Here is a 20,868-nt window from a genome sequence, read left to right as displayed (position 1 = left end):
CGGTCAAATTATCCAAACGTGGAAATTTACAAACAAATCTTATCCTTAGTACGAAGGCCCTCTGGCAAAACCTTAAGACTTTTTGTTACAAAATTTACAAACAAATCTTATCCTTAGTACGAAGGCCCTCTGGCAAAACCTTAAGACTTTTTGTTACAAACTCGTGTTTTCTGTGAGCCTGCACTCTGAAATTTTGGTGCGAGAAATGTACAGCCAAAGCACACCCAGAGAAAAAATTCGGAGTGCTTCTCCAGCCCGGAAGCCTAAAACAAGCAGCCAAAGGCGCACTCACCTTCAACAAGATGGACATAACGACACTGCGGCCTCTTGCACTGGCCCGACTTAAAATCTCGGCACACCGGCAGGGTGTCCAGTAACTGGGGGGGGGGGGGAAGAGCAGAAAGCACCGTAAGACGCAGCCCACACAAGGGCCAAAGCAGTGTTAATGCAGGCAGCCCCTGCCAAGCTGAGTGGCGCAGAGGGGGAAGAGCAATGCCATTAGGATCACTCGAGAGGCACAAGGGGGATGCAAAGCAGTAGAAAAATAACAAAACCAAGAATGCAGCCAATTGAGAGTGCCTCAGCACTCTCACTAGTGTTTAACCAGGGTGTCTGCAGGTACTCGGACTATGCCAGCAAGATTCCCAGGAATGAGTTGAACCACAATGATTGATGCAATCCTCTATAACCCCACCAGAAATGCGCATCATTTCTGGTGGGATTAGCAGAAAGGCTGGGCCGTGTACTAGAAGAGGCCTACTGCGATGCTGCTTTGCAAAAAATTCTACCTGCTGGCAATGGTCAGAATTGGCAAAATGACTGCTCTCTTTGACTGTCCTGGACCTCTGTTCAAACTGTCGGGGCCTAAGCAAGGAACGATTTGAGAAGAGAAAGGCTGAACACGGTACTATTGAAAAGATAGTGGGATCTGCAATATGCTGTACTACAGCTGCCTCTCTATGCCAATTTCATAAAACAAATACAGTGAGATATTGCCAGTAAAATATAACTTTTTGCATCTATTGATGGAAGATTACATCTTTAGTCACCCAAGATACATGTTTCCTGCATCAGCATTTTTCATTTCAAGAAGAGAATGTAAAAGTCTCTTAATATACACATTATACTACCAGCTCTAGTCCCAGCGACGAAATGCATTTTAGCGTATGCATTTTCAGACATTTTTAATGCTGTGCATATTGAAAAGGCCTTCATGAATTCTGGCCCGTATTTGACTCCTCTGTACCCAATGTTGCCCTAACCTGCACTGTGAGTCTGCTCGACACAGGGTGTCCAAATCAGTGGTCTGAATCAGGGAGTGTTTCAATTATTGATTCAGGTGGGTTCACTATGCTTCCTTCCGCAATCGCTGCCCAGCATGAGAGCACGGAGATCAATGTTCTGCAGATCCACTTTTAGTGCAAATTTCTTGCATTCCCCAACCGTGCTCCTACAGACACCCTGGCAGCTCTAGCAGAGGGTGCAAAAACAACAGCAGCAAAAGAAAGCCAGAGAGTTTTGTGGTAGGTTTGCTAAAGTGTAACCAAGTTCAAGCGCTTGCCTTGTGAATAAAGTAAAGACATCCCCTGCCAATCCAGGGCTACGGGGGAAAAAGAAAAAGGGGAGGGGGAAGAGGGCAAGGGAAAGAGTTAGAACCAATAAAACGGGATCAAACAAACAAACGAAAAAACTGATGCTCACGCGCACCAACACCAGTCATGCGCAAAACAGCCAGTGCTACACTTAGAGTTACCAAATGCGCAGCATGCACAACAAATCTGGGAGAATGAACAAACAAACTACCATTTCTAAAATACTGAGCTGTGTGTCCTCGACCACACCTTAAAGAAACACTGAAACTAAAAAAATAATTTTTTAATAAAAGTTTTTAAAAGTAATAAAAAGATCTTTAAGAAGAAAACGAAGTTTGACGCAATAATTACATCAGACGCAACTTAGGTGAAGGTAGCCCTGCTTTAGCCCCGCCCATAACGAAAGGTGCTTGGCTATACACCTATTCCACAAGGGCGCAACCATCTTGAATGTCGTCGCTTCTGGTATGTGGTAAAACATCGTTTTGACCTCTTCACACTGCTGGAAGGTGTTTTTGAAAAATGTGTGATTGTCACACATTCTTGTTTGGCCTCACCTCTATTTTCTCGCATATTCCAGGTTGAAATGTTTTAGTATTTTGTTGTCCCGCATACCAGATACGGAACCCACGTGACTGAGAAGGACAGGAAACAGAAGACGTCTATGGTTGGTGACAGGTTCAGAGTTGAGGGCGAGAGAAAGGAAGGCTGGGGAAGAGGAAGCATCCCTCTCTCTCTCCACCATTCTGCCTGGTTACTCCGCCCCAGCATTCCTTTCCCTCGCCCTGAACTCTGAACCTGTCACTGACTGTAGCTAAGCATCGTTTCTTGGCTCTCATTGGATGGAGAGATTACTGACGTGTAGAATTTTGTAGTAAAATAGTTTTCCTCGGGATGGTAGTCTTTCAATCGACATATTTTATGTGTGAGAAACAAACAATATAAATAGTGTCATTATTGTTTTCAGAAATATTGTGTGATCACCTTTTCCACTTAGGATTCAAACAATAACAAACATGGCCGCCAACACTTGTGGCGAGCTGTTTACACGCCACGTAACTTGCTGAGCTCTTCTAATTTTATGAACGTGAGTTGCTTTGTGTTTACCGAGATGTTCAGAGGAAGATATCCTCAACCTACATAGTTTGCAGCAAATAACTAACGCAAGCAGGCGTCTTTGGAAGCGCAGCGCGAGAGCTTGTTTTCGTAGCGGGATTACCGTGTCTCACGTCTAGTGTCTCACATCAACTATTTTACTCAATATGGCTCGATTTGTTTGTTTGCGCGGTTGGATGCCGAATAGATGTGTCAATTTATGTCAAAGCAGCACCTCTACCTTGAGAATCGTGCAACCGTCGTGATTGCAACCATGGTTTCAGTACTAAGAGGTAACCTACACAGGTATGAATTTGTGAGCCATTTTGCTGTAAGCAGTAGGGCGTTCGCCTAGCAATACCGTAATATCTAGAGAAATAGCCCACCTAAAATTGAAAGCAAATCGGGTGAAAATAAGGAGTAAGCTAACTTTCGGTGTGCAATCAAAAAAAGTTGGGAAAACCGCTAGTTTTTAATTTTGTCACCTGCAAAACTTGTGATCGCAGGGAGAGGCGATGACCCGAAGACGACTGTTCTTCCCAGTCAGCAGTGTTTGCTTATCTTCCGCCGTGGCAAAGTAACACCATTTGTGCCGAGGTCACCATTGGGCAAGGCCCTGCAGTTGCTAGAAGTGGGCTACCTTTCGGTGTTTTTGTAAAAATAGCAAATTGTACCAAAAATAGCAGGCGGGTTATCTTTCGGGGAGGGGGGGCATCTCTCAGGATATTATGGTAGGTTTGTCCAGGTATGTTTCCGTCACTTCGCTTCGGAAGGCCCGTTCCTCTCAAGTTTTGAGCAGTGTACCTGGCTTCCTAGAGCCAATACTTTTGGTCGTGTTTTCATTGTGCGTCATGCCGCTCAGCCACTTCATTTTTTTATTTTTTTTTTAGTCCTTTTGGTCGCCTTCTAATGCGCATTAACAGACACTGACAGATGCCTGTATTGGACCGTGGCTCGTGCATGATAAAATGTTAGGACGCCGCTTTCAGGGTAGCGTCTTGCGAGCTTTGCAGATGGTTTTAGATGAAGCGGAATAGCAGACGGACGCAAGCGAAGGTGGACGCGCCTCTTTAATGGCCGGAGGATGCCTCGTGTCTGCTCCCACGACTAGCAGGCGATGTCAGGTGCCAGACTAAACGCACCGGACATCCCAACAGGGAGATACTAGGCTTGCGAGCATGTCCGGTCGAGCAGCCATGCCAAACCAGTAGGAATCAAGAGGACCACCGATTTTTGGGCGGGGCTTAGAGTGGCCCTTGACCTCCACCTAAATTGCATTAACAACGTAAATATTTGGATGCAAACATTCGACTGAGGTTAGTCTGGTTGGGTGGAATAATTAAAAAATGGGGGACGTCCGACCAAGTTTTAACTGGGAACCTTACGTTTCGATGCCTACTCGGCTCTTCACCAGGGATGACTGTGGCAATGACCGTTGAGGACCAGTGTTTTTGTTTTCACCTTCTTTTACAGAGCTGCATTTCTTTTTGAGCTGGTGATGTCTCGAAGCTCGTGGACATACGGAGATGGTGAAGCGCAAAGAGATGTATTTATTGATGATAAAGCTAGTAAGCAGGCGAGCTCGTTTAGGTTGAGATGTATGCCCTTTTCCCATTCTCTCCGTTCGTCTCCGGTCTTAACGATGTGCGATGTATTTATGTTTTCTGGTGTACTTTGCATCTGCCACGACTCCAAAAAATGCCAATGTCGGTGGCCGGTTTCAGACTTGAGAATGCGGGTGTTCTCAAAGTCAGTGTTGTTGCTGAATATTGCGATGTCAAGGACTATTGCGTCAAAAACACTTGCATTCTGGACACCAAAACCAACCACTGACAGCGACATTTCTTGGAGTCGTGGCACTAATAAACATGCCAGAAAACATAAATACATTTTTTTGGCAAACGTCCACGGGTTTCAAGAAATCCCCAGCTCAAAAAGTGAAAGCCATTTACAACTCCCTGTAACGCCGAATTAGAGCGCAGCTCTTGAGGAGGAGGAGGGAAGTGTACTGGGGGGGGGGGGGGGGGGGGTCAAGTGACCTTGGGTTGGGGGTCACGTGACCTAGAGGGGTCACGTGACGATGCCGATGACGTCATCAGTAACGATGACGATGCGGATACCGATGACGTCATCAGTGACGTCACTCATGACGTCATCAGTGATGATGACAATGACGATGCCGGTGACGTCATCAGTGATGATGACGATGACGATGCGGATGCCGGTGACGTCATCAGTGACGTCACTGATGACAATGCGGATGGTGATGATGACGATGACGATGCGGATGCCGGTGACGTCATCAGTGATGATGACAATGACGATGCGGATGCCGGTGACGTCATCAGTGATGATGACGATGCGGATGCCGGTGACGTCATCAGTGACGTTACTGATGACGTCATCAGTGATAATGACGCTGACGATGCGGATGCCGGTGACGTCATCAGTGACGTCACTGATGACGTCATCGGGGGTCACGTGACCCCCGGGTCACGTGACTTTGGGTGTCACGTGACCTTGGGGAGTCACGTAACCTTGGGATGACCTTGGGGGTCAAGTGACCTTGGGATGACCTTGGTTACGCCGACGGCGACGCCGCTCAAGCCGGGAACGGGCCCCTAAGAGCTGCGCTCTAAAAATGAAAGCCATTTACAACTCCCTGTAACGCTGAATTAGAGTGCAGCTCTTGAGGAGGAGGAGGGAAGGGTACTGAGGGGAGGGTATACCCTTCCTCCCTCCCTCCTCACCCTGCCTGCTACTCTTCCCTCCGAGCGGCGTCGGCGTAACCGTGAGGTCACGTGACCCTTGTGACGTCGCGTGAACCTCATGACCTCACGTGGGATATTGAGGTCATGTGGGGTTGTGCGACCCCCCTCAGGACCCCCTGAGGTGAGGGGGGTCCTCAGGAACACCCTGAGGACTGCCCCCAAAAGGGGGTCATGTGACCCCCTCAGGACCCCCCTGAGGGGTCCTGAAGACCCCCTGAAGTCACGTGACCCCCTCAGGAACCCACTCAGGGGGTCATGAGGACGTTTCAGCATGATGCCGAAACGTCACCATGCCGAAGCGTCGCCGCGGTTACGCCGATGGCACGCCGACGGCGACGCCGCTCAAGCTGGAAGTGGGCGCCTAAAAGCCACGCTCTAAAAGGAAAGAAGACGAAAACGAAAAAACCGCTCTTTGACGGCCATTGCCACAGTCACTCCTGAAAAAGAGCCGAGTAGGCATAGAAATGTAGAGTTCCCAAATAGGGCTTAATTGAACGTCCCCAATTTTATAACATACATATTGCAATAAAAATGTTTCAGACTAAAAAATTGTGTCCCTCTAGGCACTTAAAAAATGCTTTTTTAATTTCAGTGTTTCTTCAAAGGCCTGTTCACACATACATGGCAGCGATATACCAACACTAGCAACAGTGCTGATGAAGCTCTGACTCGAAGGTATCTTGGAACTGATGCAGCGAGGTCAGTGTTATTTCCAGCACTAATAGCGCAGAGGTAGCACTGTCGTGCATGTGTGAAGAGGCCTTCAGTTTGATCTTGGCCAAACCCAAGGGCAAATACTAACACACTTTCCGCAAGTACATTCATCAGATTCATCGTTTATAGTCTCTGACTGTGATCAAAAGGTAGAAAGCAGTCAGAACATTGGTGAAGTAAAGAAATTTCAGGACCTGAGGTGCAAGACAGACAATTCGAGGCCATAGGCAGCCATTTAAAATAATATACTTGGTCCATTACAGTCATTTTATCCCCGATCAAGATCAGAAGTATGGAAGGCATTGGCTGATTGTCGTCCTCAAGCAAGCTAGTAGGCACGGGTAAGTGGAACATTGTATTCCATCTAGCAGCAATTCCTACCCAACTGACTCAAGGGCCCGACAGAAGGTACGCTTCCGAAAACGTTCCCTGTCCCACGCGTAACCGTGGCAGCAGCTGCCTGCAGAGGCCGTCGCGTCCCGTCACTGGGGCCAAAGCCGACGGAAGCAACGCGGAAGAGAAGAAGAAGAGGAAGCGAGTCAGGGGGTGGGGAGGGGGAGAAGCCGTCAACGGTGAGTACCTGGCCATTGTCGTCACAGTATGCAACACTAGCGGCATTAGAGGCAGCAGACGCCACGCCGGCGGAGGCCAGCGCGACAGAGGACATCGTGGGCACTAAGGGAGGGGTGGCCGGTGTTGGCGGTGGTGGTGTGAGCAGGTGGTGCAGTGAGGAAGCAGTGTGCATCAAGAGGGAGAGAAAGAGAGAGACAGAGTGAGGCGTCTGGCACGCAGACAGAAGAAGGGCGGGGTTCAGCCAGCTCCCGACAGGTGGCGGAACATTGTGTGCAAGCACGTGCAGCTGCAGCATGTGCAAGAGGAGGGGAACAAAGCATTCTAGATTTTCGGCAAGAGTTCCCCAATGCTCGAGTGGGTTTTTTTCTCTCGATTACGGATAACGCACGGGGCTCTCCTTTTAGATTAGTGGAGCGAGACGAACAAATGTCATGCTTCTTTGAGAACAAGGGTTAGACAAGCTCCAGACAAGGTAACTTTTCCTCATTTGTATAAAACCTATTACTTTCTGAACTCTGCAAACTCTATACTCTATCACAAATATAAAATATTACATCGCAACTTCCTCCCCCTCCAGCTTTTTGTGATGCCACAAGCTATATGATTTCAGTGCATGAATGGGCGTGTTAAGTTCGCGCTCCTTTATTCCTACTTTTACACTCCGAGTTTCATACTCCCAGCAGAGCAACTAAACGGACCAGAGCGTGCAGGAGCGCGACATCTATCGACGCACAGGCCACTTCTGATTGCACGGTTCCGACGAGCATCTCGTGAATACAGGTGGCAGAAGCCGAAATTATTTCGAAGATTAATTCATTAGGGCCTCTGTAAAGCAACAAAGTGTAAAAAAAGAAAAGAAAGACAGTGACGTTAGGAATTTTCTACAAACATTTTGATATTCAATGAAAGGTTTAAAGAGTCGCTTCAAGCACATATGCGGAAAGTTACCTCGACCAATCTATTTATGGACCATGCATGCTGTTCAGATTTAAATGAAAGACAACATTCTTGTACTCGCTCATTGACGTAGGAAACTAATGGTGAATTCCACTCGTAGATCTGGAGCGCTTTCCAAAATCCGCGAGGGAGGCAAAATTCCGCTCCGTGGGACCCGCTCCGAATCGACAAGGGGAAGATAAACTTGCATTTTTGGAGCGACCTGCCCCACACCCCTCCCCACCCCTTCTCCTTCCGCCGTTCAAAATGGCCGCTGCTCGAACTTGACCAGCCCACCAACGCCTCAGCCGGCTGATCTTTCCGACGACCAGTGACGACTGTCACTGCTTAGCTGCAGAAGTAACACGCGACACAGGCCGGGCGGAATTATACGTACCACGGCGCCCATGTCACAAATAGCGAAGACGTCCGCGTTCGGCACCGTCACATACCTTTCGGCCGCCTCGAAGCGGCGGGGCACGGACAGCGATTGTCAGCGGTGGAGTTCAGATTGCTAGTACGACTTTAATAAACACAGAGGTAACAAACCATCACTTGAGCGGTCGTTGCCTAACCACTTCTTGCTTTATTTCACGGGAAAACGCCGATGGAATGCAGTGTAAAAAGGTAAACAATCACTGGCTGCAGAATGAATAGGCCTAACCTTGCGTCTGCCTCCGACTTTTCTGTCGTTCTTCCTCGGTGATCACAGATGTCAGCGCTTACGATTTGCCACGCTCCACATTCCCGGCTTTTTATCCCTGATCTACGCGAGGTAGAAGCGTTCGAGCCGTCACAGTCCACAGTAAACAACCGACGCACCCAACAGATCCAACTCCACAACCCGATCGCGGCCCGACGGCCCGACCGCCCCGACCACAGTGGCCCCGACCGGCCCGCCGATCTCTCCAACCTCGCCGCGCATGCGCACCGCCGATTTAGACGGAAATCACGTGGGCCGCTCTGTCAATTTCCGGAGAGATCTGTGAAATCCCGCAGAGCAAGTTCGGCGGAGTTTGGGGCGCTCCGTGGAGCGGGCGCTGCCAGAGATCTACGAGCGGAAGATGACCAACTTGAGCCAGATCTGCGAGCGGAATATGCGCGCTCCAAATGGAGCGCTTTTGGAGCGCTCGAGATCTGCGAGCGGAATTCACCATATGAAACTTGTCAGGTGTGCCATGGTTTCGTCTTGCAGTGTGAGACGGAACCCGTTGATGTGCTACGCCGATACTGGCCCACCTCCATTTAATAGATAACACGTCAATTCGTTTTCAGGCGAGATGCATGAACAAACCTTTTTCGCAACGCTAACTGATGTTTCGAAATTGTAATATTCGCTGGGCTAAGCATTCTAAAAAGGGCACTGGTTCGAGTGTCTTTTCATCTTGACAACTTTTCTGTTGCTCTGCTATCGGCAAGCTAATGTTCGATAGATGAATTGGTTGTCAGGCGAGATGCAATTAGCGTTTTTGGGAACGATAAATGCTGTCATAGCTTTCAAAGCAAAGCACTTTCACTGGCTGGATTAAGCACTATTCAACTGAAAAGGGCAGCAGTCTGGGAGCGCCCTTTGTCTCGACAATGTTTGGTCAGCACAGCCATCCTGCTTGTGGGCGTGACGTCATGAAGCGCGAAGAAGTCACTTGCGCCCCGAGAAATACTTGGTGCACGAAGAGCGCGCTCGAGTGTCGGTTTCCGGCAGCGCTCCTGTTCGTTCAGTGAATGGAGCGCCAGACTCTCGCACTCCGGAGCACGGACTTAACACGCCCAGTAACACACAAAATTGATGCGGCAGGAATCACTGTTGCTACACCCCGTTTCACCTGATGTCCGGCCCCGGCGGATGCTGCATCCCAGCCACTCCAGCTGCGAACAAAGCAGGCGACTATGCTTTCCGTATGGCATTTTCTCCTGAAGGCCACAGAAAACTCGCACGGCCTTGAATTGGCTCCAATGGTTCATACCGTTCGCTGCGGCCGGACGCAAGGTGAAACGGAGCATAACGACTAAAGTGAGCTTGTTTTTTAGAGCACAGTTTCTCAAAACAAGTGCAGAGTTGAGACGCTCAGTTCTGACTCAATGTCGAGCTGCAAACGGTAGTATGTTCGTCGACGCCACTCCAGGGAGCCTAGTTCACCAGTTTTTTTTAAAAGTTTCCTTGTCGTTTCGTGTCTCCCGCTGAATTTTTTGCAACCCCAGTTGGGGATATGTAATTAGATGGCCATCACTACAGAGTCGCCAAGCACGGGAGCAATTTGAGTGCACAACGTCTGGCCAACCAACAACCCATCTGGGTCATTCCATCTCAAACAACCCAGGCGTTGCGCTTGACCATTTTTGATTTTTAAAAGAAAATTCGTGGCTTTTTACCTCAAGGTCTTTTACCTTTTCCTAAAATATTTTTGCCGAATTTTTTTTTTTTTTTATGGCGAGGGTGTGGTTTGAGCTTTTAAATTGGGCGTAAAACTAGGCATCAATCAATTATTGAGTAAAAATTAAATTTTCTTCAAAATGCTTCTTAATCTGTTTTATGAAATTCTAATGATTTTGGGCTTGGTCTGTTGGGATGATTCTACAATTTTTATTGTTAAAAGCTTATTTTATAAATTCAACAAAATTAAAAAAAAAAAAAAAATTGAGCACTTTTGTAGTTTTTTAAAATTTCATTACTGCTTTGCATCTGGCAATTAAAAATTTTTTTTAAAGCCACATATGTAATGTAAATGAAAAATGTTTGAGGCTGCACAAACAAATATTTTACAAATAAAAAATTATAAACTTGTAAAAAAGTCAGTTTTGCTGCCTAAACAGTCATCTATTCTACCTTGAGGTGGTCCAAGTAAAAATACAAAACATAACGGCTTTATAAGAGGAGTTTACTGTCTTTCATTTCTGAAAGATTATTAAAAATTATTTTTGTCGTGAGAAAAAAAATATTGAACTTGAGCTCCCGTCTCGCGACCTGGCATTGCCTCTTCAGGTGCATTCACACTGCGGAGGAAAAACGCGCGTCGTGGGGTGAGTTTTTTGCTTATTTTTGTATTAAAAAATGTTGAGCACCGAGGAGGACGACACAGTGATACGTCTCTGGACCCAATTTTTCCCTTGACACGTGTGCTTGAGTCAGTCACTGAGCGACTGGACGTGACGTGATAGCTTTTTCCGATTAGGGCATGTTTTCGCTGTTTTTATTTTTGATCCACAAGAAAGACGGAAAGGTAGAGGGGTTGAGGGATTCATGCAGTTACTAAACGTGGCTGGAACCATTTCAGCGTGGAGAGAAGCAAGCCAATTGTAGCGCATATCTGACTGTGAGCAGTGTTTTACGTGCGTGTACAACGACGTGAAACTACTCTTCATAATTAAACTTGAGGAAGAAAACGAGAAGAGACGGACAAACACAAACTTTTAAGTTTGTGTTTGTTCGTCCCTTCTGGTTTTCTTCCTCAAGTTTAATTATCCCTACCAACCCGCTCGTTCTGTTTTCACTCTTCATCGTTTGCGCAAAAGTTGCCACCGAAGTTCGCAGTGTTTTTGCCTACGACTGTGCGAGAGCGATCACTCCCAATGTGTTTTGTGTATTCTTCGCCTACTCATGGGGCTTTTACACTGCTGCCTATGTGTGTACTGACGCTAACAAGAGGGGCAAATTGTGGTGTGAAACAACGATCTGCTGGTGGATATGATGCCCCGCAGCGGTAGAAAACAGCAGGTACGACGAGCCGTGCTAGATCACGAGAGGACTCCGCCGCAGACGACAGTTGCAGTTGCAGAGACTGGAAAGCCACGGAAGCAGAAGCAAGCCTTTTCCCACGAATATCTATATGACAACACAACTTTTCTGCGTCTACCTGCGGTAGACACTCCACTCAAGACTAACAAGTGTGCGTTTCGTCCGGCTACAATGTCAACAGTGGCGTGCTGTGCGGTGAAGAGGAGTTAAGAAACCAGTCTGGGTTCCGACGCGAGAGCTCCACTTCAATGTTTTTTTTCTCGATATAGGCAAAAATCGTTTTGATTAAACTTTCAAAACTGAAACACAATAAACTTCTTATAAAGCCATTATGTTTTATATTTTTACTTGGGCCACCTCAGGGTAAAATAGACAGCTGTTTAGGCAGCAAAACTGCCTTTTTTACAACTTTAGAATTTTTTCAGACATTGAAGTATTTTGTTGTACAGCTTCAAAAATTTTTCATACGCAATACAACTACAGGGCTTCCAACAAAAACCGCTTGAATTGCCAGGCGCAAAGCAATAATAAAATTTAAAAAATTGAGAAAAGTGCTATTTTTACTAATGTTTTTTTTAATGTTTTATTAACTATTTTAATAAAAACTGCACTATATCATCAGAACATAACAAGCTAAAAGCCGTTTGAATTTCATAAAAAATATTGTGCAACGTTTCACAGAAAATCTGATTTTTACTGAATTATAAATTGATGCCTAGTTTCACACCCATTTTAAAAATTCAAACCACAATCATGCCATAAAAAAAGAAAAAACTTTTTCGGCGAAAATATTCTAGGAAAAGAACCTTGAAGTAAAAAGCCACGAATTTCCTTTTAAACATTGCAAATGGCTGAGCGCAACGTCTGGGACGTTTGAGATGGAATGATCCATAAGTAACTCTGCAAGTGCAGAAAAACACGTCTGAGGTGGTCCCCAAAGCCTTACACACTGTCGAGCAATTGAACGAGCTCTGGCATGGGCCGAGTTACGCACATAGCATTGGTAGAATTTTTAGTCACACAGAACCCCAGATTTTTATATCAACACGAAATAACTGATAATTTACTTGGTCCAGCACCGAACCCTAAACAGTTTAAGGCACAAAATGAACCAAGGAGCGTAAGAAAGAAAAAAAAAGGCCTAACACCGTGACTCTCCGTTGATGCTCCCACCCTAGTCCTCTGGTCCATTTAGGCCACAAAGAGCCCAGATGGGCCAGGCACTACCCAGATGGGTCAGAGGAACTGAAGGTCCAAGGTGAGGTAAAGACAAAAGCAACAAAAAGTACAAAAAGTGAAAAAGGCATTCGGGAGAAGGCAGGTTTCGTCTGCCGTGCCAGAAAAGTGCGAGCCTACTTACACGAGACAGGCACGAAGGGCTGTTGCATCTGTAACAGGGCTTGCTGGTACGTGGCACTGGGCTGGTACACGGGAACGCCGCTCTTATCGAGGGCGGGACGTTTTGTGTAAGGTACAATACCAGGGAATGCCTGTGTGCAGCACAAGAGACGGGGGCGGGGCAAGGCCAGGTCAGGTGCACAGCCGCGCAAGTGTCCCCAGCCGTCCTCCCCTGCCCCCGCACGTGCACGCAGGCAGGGGACGATGCAAGCACGGTCCGACTCTGGTGCAAGAGAGGGAAGCTCCCCAAGCGACGAATGCGATGCCAACGTTCCCTACCAGATGACCCCTTAAAAAATAAACTGCATTAGCGACAAAGTGATGTTCGCAAAGCAAATGATGCATTCAAGGCACGACCGTGTAACTGCGTTTAACAGGGACAAATCTGCCGCTTTCTTGCAAGTTTTGGCTTTGCTCCATGCAGTTTCATAGCTGCCGCCGTTGCTTTGCAAAGCAAATGAACGAGATAACTGTAAGCATTTCACTTTCTGCTGCCACCTCTTACGACCAAATTCAACCGTGCTTGCGAAAGTAGGCAGCTACGTTTCTGCTCGTAAAAATTACAAAAAGGCGCTCTCAATTCTGACTTACGTTACATGCAAAATTAGTGTATATCTTCAAACGAAGCTATCCTGAGACAATATTCCGCTTCACCTTAACATAGTAGAGCAGCAAAGACTACAAGCACGAGCTCAAGCTTTTGCAGATGACAGTGTTGCACGAGCTATGCCAGGAATGTGCAACCAATCTGCGTTCTAAAACGATGAGCTTGAACCCATAGACTTGACACTGCACATACCAGGCTCGGATGAAACGAAATATAAAATTGCCTTGGCAGATCCTGCGTCCACTGTGGCAAACCAAATACTGCATCACCTTTCGACATCTTTTTATGACAAAGCTTACACTCTCTGGTCTAGCACGAGCTCGTGAGAGAACCCTTAATGTACTTGACTTCAAGCACTCTGGGAGTTCTCTGTTGTGCTCAATGCACCCCGAAACCTATGAGCAAACTTGAGCACTCAAATGTCTTAAGTTAAGGGATGGCATTGTAAGAAAAGGCATCATATGCCGTTCCCAAATTTGGTTAGCCACGTGCGCTGGGACACTGCCAAAGAGACACATGGAACACCAGAAAGTCTTTGGAGAAACAGTGGCAAGCATCGTCGCCAACCCTCACTGGGTATTCACGAAACCCAATTAAAACAACATTAGTTTTTTGTCTATTGGTAAAGAAAAGGCACAACAATGTCAACGACAAAGAGCGTGGAAATGGCCTTTCTGATGGTCCACTGCAATGAAACTGCACTAGTATACTCCGTTTCAGCTTGCGATGGACCACGGAAGAGTCTATCCAATGCAGTGTTGCCTGACCTTGGGGAAGAGTGATGTGTAGGGAACAAAGTCACTCGATTGCCTCGAATGGCTCTTTGCATTCGTCTATCGTAAGAGGAAACGGAGTAACTCTCTTCATGTATATTCTTTTTTTCAATGCAATAATGCCTTTTCAGTACAACCACATCAGATCCTGATCTGAGGGCAATTCACAAGCATGCAGCCTTTTTTTTTTCTTGTCTTACTTCGTGTAAAGAAAATAAGGCAATCGGTCGATATATAAACTGGGACATTGAGAAAATTTTTAAGTCCACTCCCTTCTGAAAAATGGCTGACAATTATGAATGATGAAACCACAACAGATGAGGGCAAACAAAAAGAGGCTACAATAAGTGGAAGAGCGAGATAAAGCTAAAAATGACAACTGCAATGGCTTTTCTCTCGTTTTCAATCCGTTTGACTTGCCTGCGCAAGTAAGAGTTTTATATTGTCTCAGTGAGAGGAAAACTTTATGGAATAAAATGAGGGGGACAAGTTCTCTGATAGACAGATCAAATGGTAAAAAAATCTTATACTGATACTGCCGAGCAGAAAAAGTTGCCAATCTTGCGTAGCTATGCTTGATGCAGAGAAAAGCTGGAGGACCAAGTCAGTAGGTCATCTACGAGTAAACCTAAGTGATGAATTGAAGACCTTTCACACATTCATAAGCATTAAAAATACACAACAGAAACAGTGACTGCAACGATGTCACCCAAATTTTAATAAAGCATTCTAACGATGTCATTAGGAAAGAAGGTGCAGCTGGGCTCTTCACCTTCAAGGTACCATATTCCACCAAACAGTAGGTATTTGGAACTCCAGTACTGGGTCCCTGAACTGCAGCTTCCTGTTTTTTTTTTTCTCTTCCGAGACACTTGCCATCTTTCTTTACTCGGGACGGTACCAGTATAAGAAATTTCTTTTCCTCTGAATTTGGTATCCAGTTACACCAACTGCCAATGGAGGAAAGGAGGAGAAGGTACCCTTTTGCTTCACTCTCTTTTCCTTCTCAAAAAAAAAAAGAAGTGAAAAGTGAAAAAAAAATTTTTTTTTTTAAAGTGGTGTTTAGGTGCAAATGGTGTTTAGTGGTGGTGTTTAGGTGCAAACAGCACACTCCAAGCCAAAAAAAAAAAGAAGAAAGAGCTACAGCGTGGGACAGGCAGATCCGCACATTCACACAAACCAGGGGTAAATGCAAAGGAGGTGCGTGCTGTTGCAATGAAGAAATAAAAGTGGATGCCTTTAAGATGGCGAGAAAAAGAGGGAAAAAAGAGCACTGAACTGAACCAAAGAAAAAAAAAAAGAAAACGTAAAGGGGGCCAGCGCCGTGCAGGAAACATTGAGAAGCACAGCCTGTGCCTTTCCACGAGCGTGTTAGACAAGGAGGACGACTGATGGCCTGATGAGGGGAAAAAGCTGGAGCAGCGAGTACAGTCATTCGACCTCAAAGGAGCTGCCACACGCAGCGTGGACACTCGCACTGCCTCGCAACTCCTGGAGGCGGGAGGATGCGTAACTTGGCATCTCTGCGACCTTCCAACTGCCACAATGAACAAAATCAGAGCAAGAACCTTTAAGGGCCACTGAAAAGAACAAACATTTTTTTTTCATTCGTGTAAGTGGGACACGCATGTCAAAAAATAAATTTTATCAAAAAAAAAAAAAATTTTTTTAGAACATTATTGACGACGCGAGATTTATTTTAGTTGCGTCTAAATTAAGCGCGCAAAGTCCATGACGTCATGGAATGGTCATACACTCTTTCCACCTCAACAATAAGATGGTCATACACTCTCTCCACTTCAACATGATGGCCAGTTTCTCTCCTTCACGCACCCGAAATGCTGAGAGAGAAAACAAGTGGAAAGGAAGTGACTACCAACTAAATTGCGCCTTGCGCCGTCAATATCATTCTAAAAAACGTTTTTCTCGCGTAAATATTTTTTTAATGCACGTATCTTGATTAGATTGTTTAAAACATTTTTTTTTTCTTTTTAGTGGTCCTTTAACTGCCTCAAGTTTCTGTAACCTTGTCAGTGGATCACTGCCAAGTGGTGGGGCACGAGATGACTGTACTCGCAGCATGGAAAGACCGATGCATCTCCATGTGTGGCAGAGTTTACCCAGGAAGCCAATCTCTGTGCCAAGGCTCTCGTCCTGGGGAGGGCGTGCCCTTTACGGAACTGAAGAGGTGACCCTTCGCACACCGGGGCTCACTCTTCACACTGAGAGATGTATGCAAGGCATGTGAAACAGGCAGATGAACCACTCCGTGGGCAGGCAGTTGCAGTGGTAGTCGAACCCTACACAAATGTCAGCCAGTTTGCAAAATTAAGGGGAGGGATTTTCTGCCCATTCTTCTTCCGGAGTAAACCAAACTCAGCTTGATTTCACCATCACTCTCCGTTTTCTTTACAGCCTGCAGAGACTCGTTCGAATGCCAGGACATCCACCTCGGCATTAACGACGCCAATAAAAAGAGTCCCGAAGCACGTAATGCGGACTAAGAAAGAAAAAAGGCAAACATTTCAACGGTGAAACCTGGGGAATCAGAAGGAGGCCCCTGGAGGGAAGCGAGCTGCCCGGCGTCAAGGAGCCACCGGACAGCCCTCCGCTTACCAAAGGGCAGCCTTCGAGCGGGGCACACGACGAAACGCGCGGGCGGCAAGGTCTCCCCGGAAGGCCCTCGCCCCCGTGCCGCCCACACGCTTCCCCGTGCGACCAGAGGAGGTCGACGTGGACAGAGCACGGCGAACGGCATGGCGTGCAGTCTCACCGCCCACTAGCGCCCTCTACTAACAGTGGTGCCACCTACTGGTTCGCAAAGGAAGCAGCAGGGCCAAAGCGCCGCTGCTCCTCCGCCCCTCTGCACACTCTCTTCGTCGGGCTGCTCGTGTTTTCGACAGGGAGATCAGGGAGGAAGAGGTGCGGAAGGGGAACAGAAAAATCAAGGGTCAGTGTCACCGCTGGCCTCTCGGGTGTGTTGGGGGATGAGCTTGGACGGAGGGGCCCTCCCCTCTCACCGCAGGGACAAGACAGCCTAGACCACAGCAGCCGCCACAAGTCGGCGTGTCGCACGCAGCGACGGCGCTCCAAGGCTCACCACACAGTTGCATTTGACCGCCGATGCACGACCGCGAGTTACTGAGACGCCCCGAGTATGTCCCCGGTGTGGCAATCCATCCAACGGCTAGCTTGGCACCTGGCATATGCAGCACGGATGGCAAGTGCCCAACCAATCTCCATGCTGCATACTCAAACGCAACTGTGTGAATGGGCTTCGGTTGCGATTGTGTGGATCGCACGAAAGTAGCCTGTCCTAACAACAACAACAGCAACAACCGAGTTTCGACGAGAGGAGACACGGCGTCGTTTTCACCAATTCCAAAACAAATGTGGTTGCTACGGCTGTGGCACACAGCGGTCACATTTAGGCAAAGGGTTCGTCTAGGGGTGGGGGTCCCGGGCTTCCTTCTCTCCCGCTTTGCTTTGACATGACCTAGACCGCGAGACTGCCATCAACTCTGGATTTCTGCGGAACACGAAGTTGACTAAAACTTATTCCGCCCATTTTGAGTACAAAAAGAATGAGTTGTTAATTGGAAGAAACGGAAGACCGTAAACCTTAGGCGTACAAATGAAAATGGTAGAAAACCAAACGCGACAAAGAAAGAAAGCCAAGCTGCAAATACGAGCCTCGAACCAACTAAGAAGTGCAAAGGACAGCGGGCGGGCCAGGTGCAACCAAGCAGAGAAAAATGCAGCCGACCGAGACCGTCCTCTTCTTGTTCTATTCTTCCCTGCCGAAATGACCAAATGCGGGGGGCACTGCGGTGTGAAATGTGTGTCTAAAGTGTGATGTTAGTGTGCACCGGAAGAGAGCAGAGCACGTTTCGAGTTCAGCCAGAGAGGAAAGGGGTAAAGAGGGAGGCAGCTCAAAAAACCAAGAAAGCAAAAACCTCATGCGACACACACAGACCAAGTGTGAGAAAACAAAACGCCGCCCTTTGGTCCTTCACTCAAACTTCTCTAGGGCGCCCGCCCCCGTGCCTAGGCCCAGACTTGCCACAATGCTGGCCACCCTGTGGGCCCCGCTTTATCCGACCACCCCTCCCGGCTCAAGGCCTGCATTACAGAGGCGCATCTGCTCATAGGTAAAGCACGGGTGTAGTCCGAGCTTTTTTTCCCATTATACATTACGCTTTCGGAGCTGACAGCTAGGGGTTCGAGCTTGAGAGACCAAGGGGCAAAGGCAGCCGTGTTCCAAGCAAATGCGGTAAACAGAGAAAGAAGGCGAGTGAGGTCGCAATTAATCGTGAGTCGAACAACATTCTGTACAGCAGCCAGACAACAATGTGCGTGGGGGCAACTTGCAAAGCCCTGCCGCGTCTGGCGGCCATGGGAAAGACTCCGAGAGCGTCTTCCCAGGACCGAGCGAGGCGTTGCAAGTGTCACCACCCGGCCCGCACCAACGCACGAAAGGGTAACCGGCCCGTGCACCACTGCCAGCGAGAGGGAGGAGGAAGAAAGAGAGAGTGACAAACTAAAAGGCCAGCTGGTGGCATCGTGAGGCTGCACGCCCTGCCCGCTCCAGAGACGGGAGGGGGGCCCTGCGACCCCCCTCCCCTCCAGGGTTCAAACACGCACAATGAGTTCCACGGAAGGTCAAAAACAGAAACACATGCAAAAGCTCTAAGGGACTGTGTACCAGGACAACTTCATCTGCAGACTCTCGGGGGCGCTTCTTGCTCGCGGAAGGATCTCCCAGGCCCGGCTAAATTAGTATGCAGAGGCAGACGGTTTTGTTTTGGATGGCGGGTAGGCACAGCGCATGGCAGCAAGCAGCAATGCGTCGAAAGGGGGAACCAAAAAACGAAGAAGGAGAAAAAAAAGAAACAAAGAGAGCAATGATTACAGGTCGGCCAAAACACGGGGCCTTGCGTCTAGAGTCTCCCTCTGCACGGCGGGGGAGGGCCCTCCCTCCCCGGGCCACAGCAAGAGGTCACAAATGCTTTGTCACTCGTCGCGCTCTTACAACACTGACTGGCAAAAAGGGAGGCATACGGCGTGAGAACAACATGCAAGTACCACAACGAGAAACAGCAACATGGCTCAGACTAGCGACACCTTCCTTCCCCCTCGAGAGCACCTGCCGTGCACGCCCGCGGGGAACAATGCGGCACAGCTGGGCCAAGGAGGAGGAGGGGCAACCTCACTCTGGCCAAGTGATGCCATGGCCAGGCGTCTCCCCCGCCCCTCTTTTGTCCCGCAGCCCTGAGACGGCGCTGCCCTCTCGGCACTGCAACGCCATTGTGAGAGCGGTAACTTTTTCAGACTAAAACAAAAACTGGATCCAGACTGTTCCTGGGGACACAATACTGGACCGGAATGACCGGTGCTTTTGAGACGTTTACCAATCCCCTAGATATCTCTTCCTCGTATTTTTTTTAATTTTGAGATATCTAGAAAATAACCTTCATTGTCTAAGTGACAAGTGAGCCAAGTGACACCCAAGTGCATGTGGTAGGGTGCCTTTTCGGTCGTAGAGGCAGGACAGGAATGAGGTGGGTGAAGGAAAAGGAGACAGACTGGCACGCGCAGCAGGAGAAAAGGAACAAGCCACGGCAGTCCTCCAGGTCAAAGCCTTTCACAGAAACATGCAATTGGAGTCAAATAAACTGCCGTGTGTCAACTCGGGCAATATCGTCACTTTGAGGGACCTTTTGCGTTACCTGGATGACCAATTTCCCTGGCACAAGCGTCCCCCAGCCACCTCGAGTCTTTTTTAACTAGTGATGGGTCACACTTCACTTTCAATCATCGCCAGGTTCCATAAGGTGTGTTAAAAAATGCCGCCCGTCTAGGAGCAACCAGGGTCGAAGTAATTTTGTTTCCCCAGTTGTGCCTAATCACAATGCTATCTTATTTCAAAGCTAAAGTATTTCCTAAGAGATATGCTTCTCGCATTTTTTGATCTAGTAATAGTAGTCTTCTGCACTTGTACGGACCTCAGGCACTTTCATGTGCATAACCGTAGAAGAAATTTTGATAAACTTTTGCTTGGAGCCGAATTTCACCCAGCCAAAATTTTGCCACCAGATACTTTTGTTCTGTTGTACATAAAAAAATAAAAAATAATGAATACAAAATATTGCCCCAGAATTACTTAGATCTCTTTGAGAATTGTGTCTCTGACACAATGGATAGAGGTGAAATTCTCTGTGTCCAGCATTACAAGAAAAGGTCTTAACATTTGTGCCGGTTTCGATTTGCTCCCTTCCTCTCCCTACTGGGCTGTTTTATTTTTGACTTTAGAGCAACATTTTGTTGTCTCGCAATAATAACTGTTCTCCCCACTTTTAGGGATAATCTCCGGATTCACAGTTTTCGTCAAAATATAGCGGGTTGGGGTGGGAAATGGATCAATTGCGTTCGTTCCTCTGCACCGATGCTGTGAAAAAAGGAAACTCTGACCAAAACGTGCCCCAAAACGAGGTCCTCTTTGACTCTGTCCGATTGTCGAGAAGCGACTGCCGTCGACACTGCGGACAGGAGGTGGTGTGCTATTATCAACCTTTCTCAAATAAACCTTTCCGGATAACGCTGCACCATAAGGTACATAGAATTTAATGTTTGAATGTTGCCACTCGCTAGATTTTCATGTTCAAGTCCTGTAAGT

The 20,868-nt window shown here is 47.6% G+C and overlaps 1 protein-coding gene across 1 annotated transcript in view; it reads right to left on the bottom strand.

The window, feature by feature from the left end:
- Window positions 1-294: 294 nt before the first annotated feature.
- Window positions 295-20,868, bottom strand: part of LOC8043049 (muscleblind-like protein 1) — a 246,785-nt gene continuing 226,211 nt past the window's right edge. The window contains exons 6-9 of the mRNA XM_040502515.2: window positions 17,005-17,076; window positions 12,775-12,904; window positions 1,562-1,600; window positions 295-377 (exon numbers count right to left, since the gene is read on the bottom strand). Coding sequence (XP_040358449.1) covers window positions 343-377; window positions 1,562-1,600; window positions 12,775-12,904; window positions 17,005-17,076 — 276 coding nt within the window. The 3' untranslated portion in view covers window positions 295-342. The remainder of the gene's footprint in view (window positions 378-1,561; window positions 1,601-12,774; window positions 12,905-17,004; window positions 17,077-20,868) is intronic.

This window comes from Ixodes scapularis, unplaced genomic scaffold (assembly GCF_016920785.2).
Source record: "Ixodes scapularis isolate PalLabHiFi unplaced genomic scaffold, ASM1692078v2 PGA_scaffold41__6_contigs__length_2269736, whole genome shotgun sequence".
NCBI lineage: Eukaryota > Metazoa > Arthropoda > Arachnida > Ixodida > Ixodidae > Ixodes > Ixodes scapularis.
This window is presented reverse-complemented; position numbering and strand designations above follow the sequence as displayed.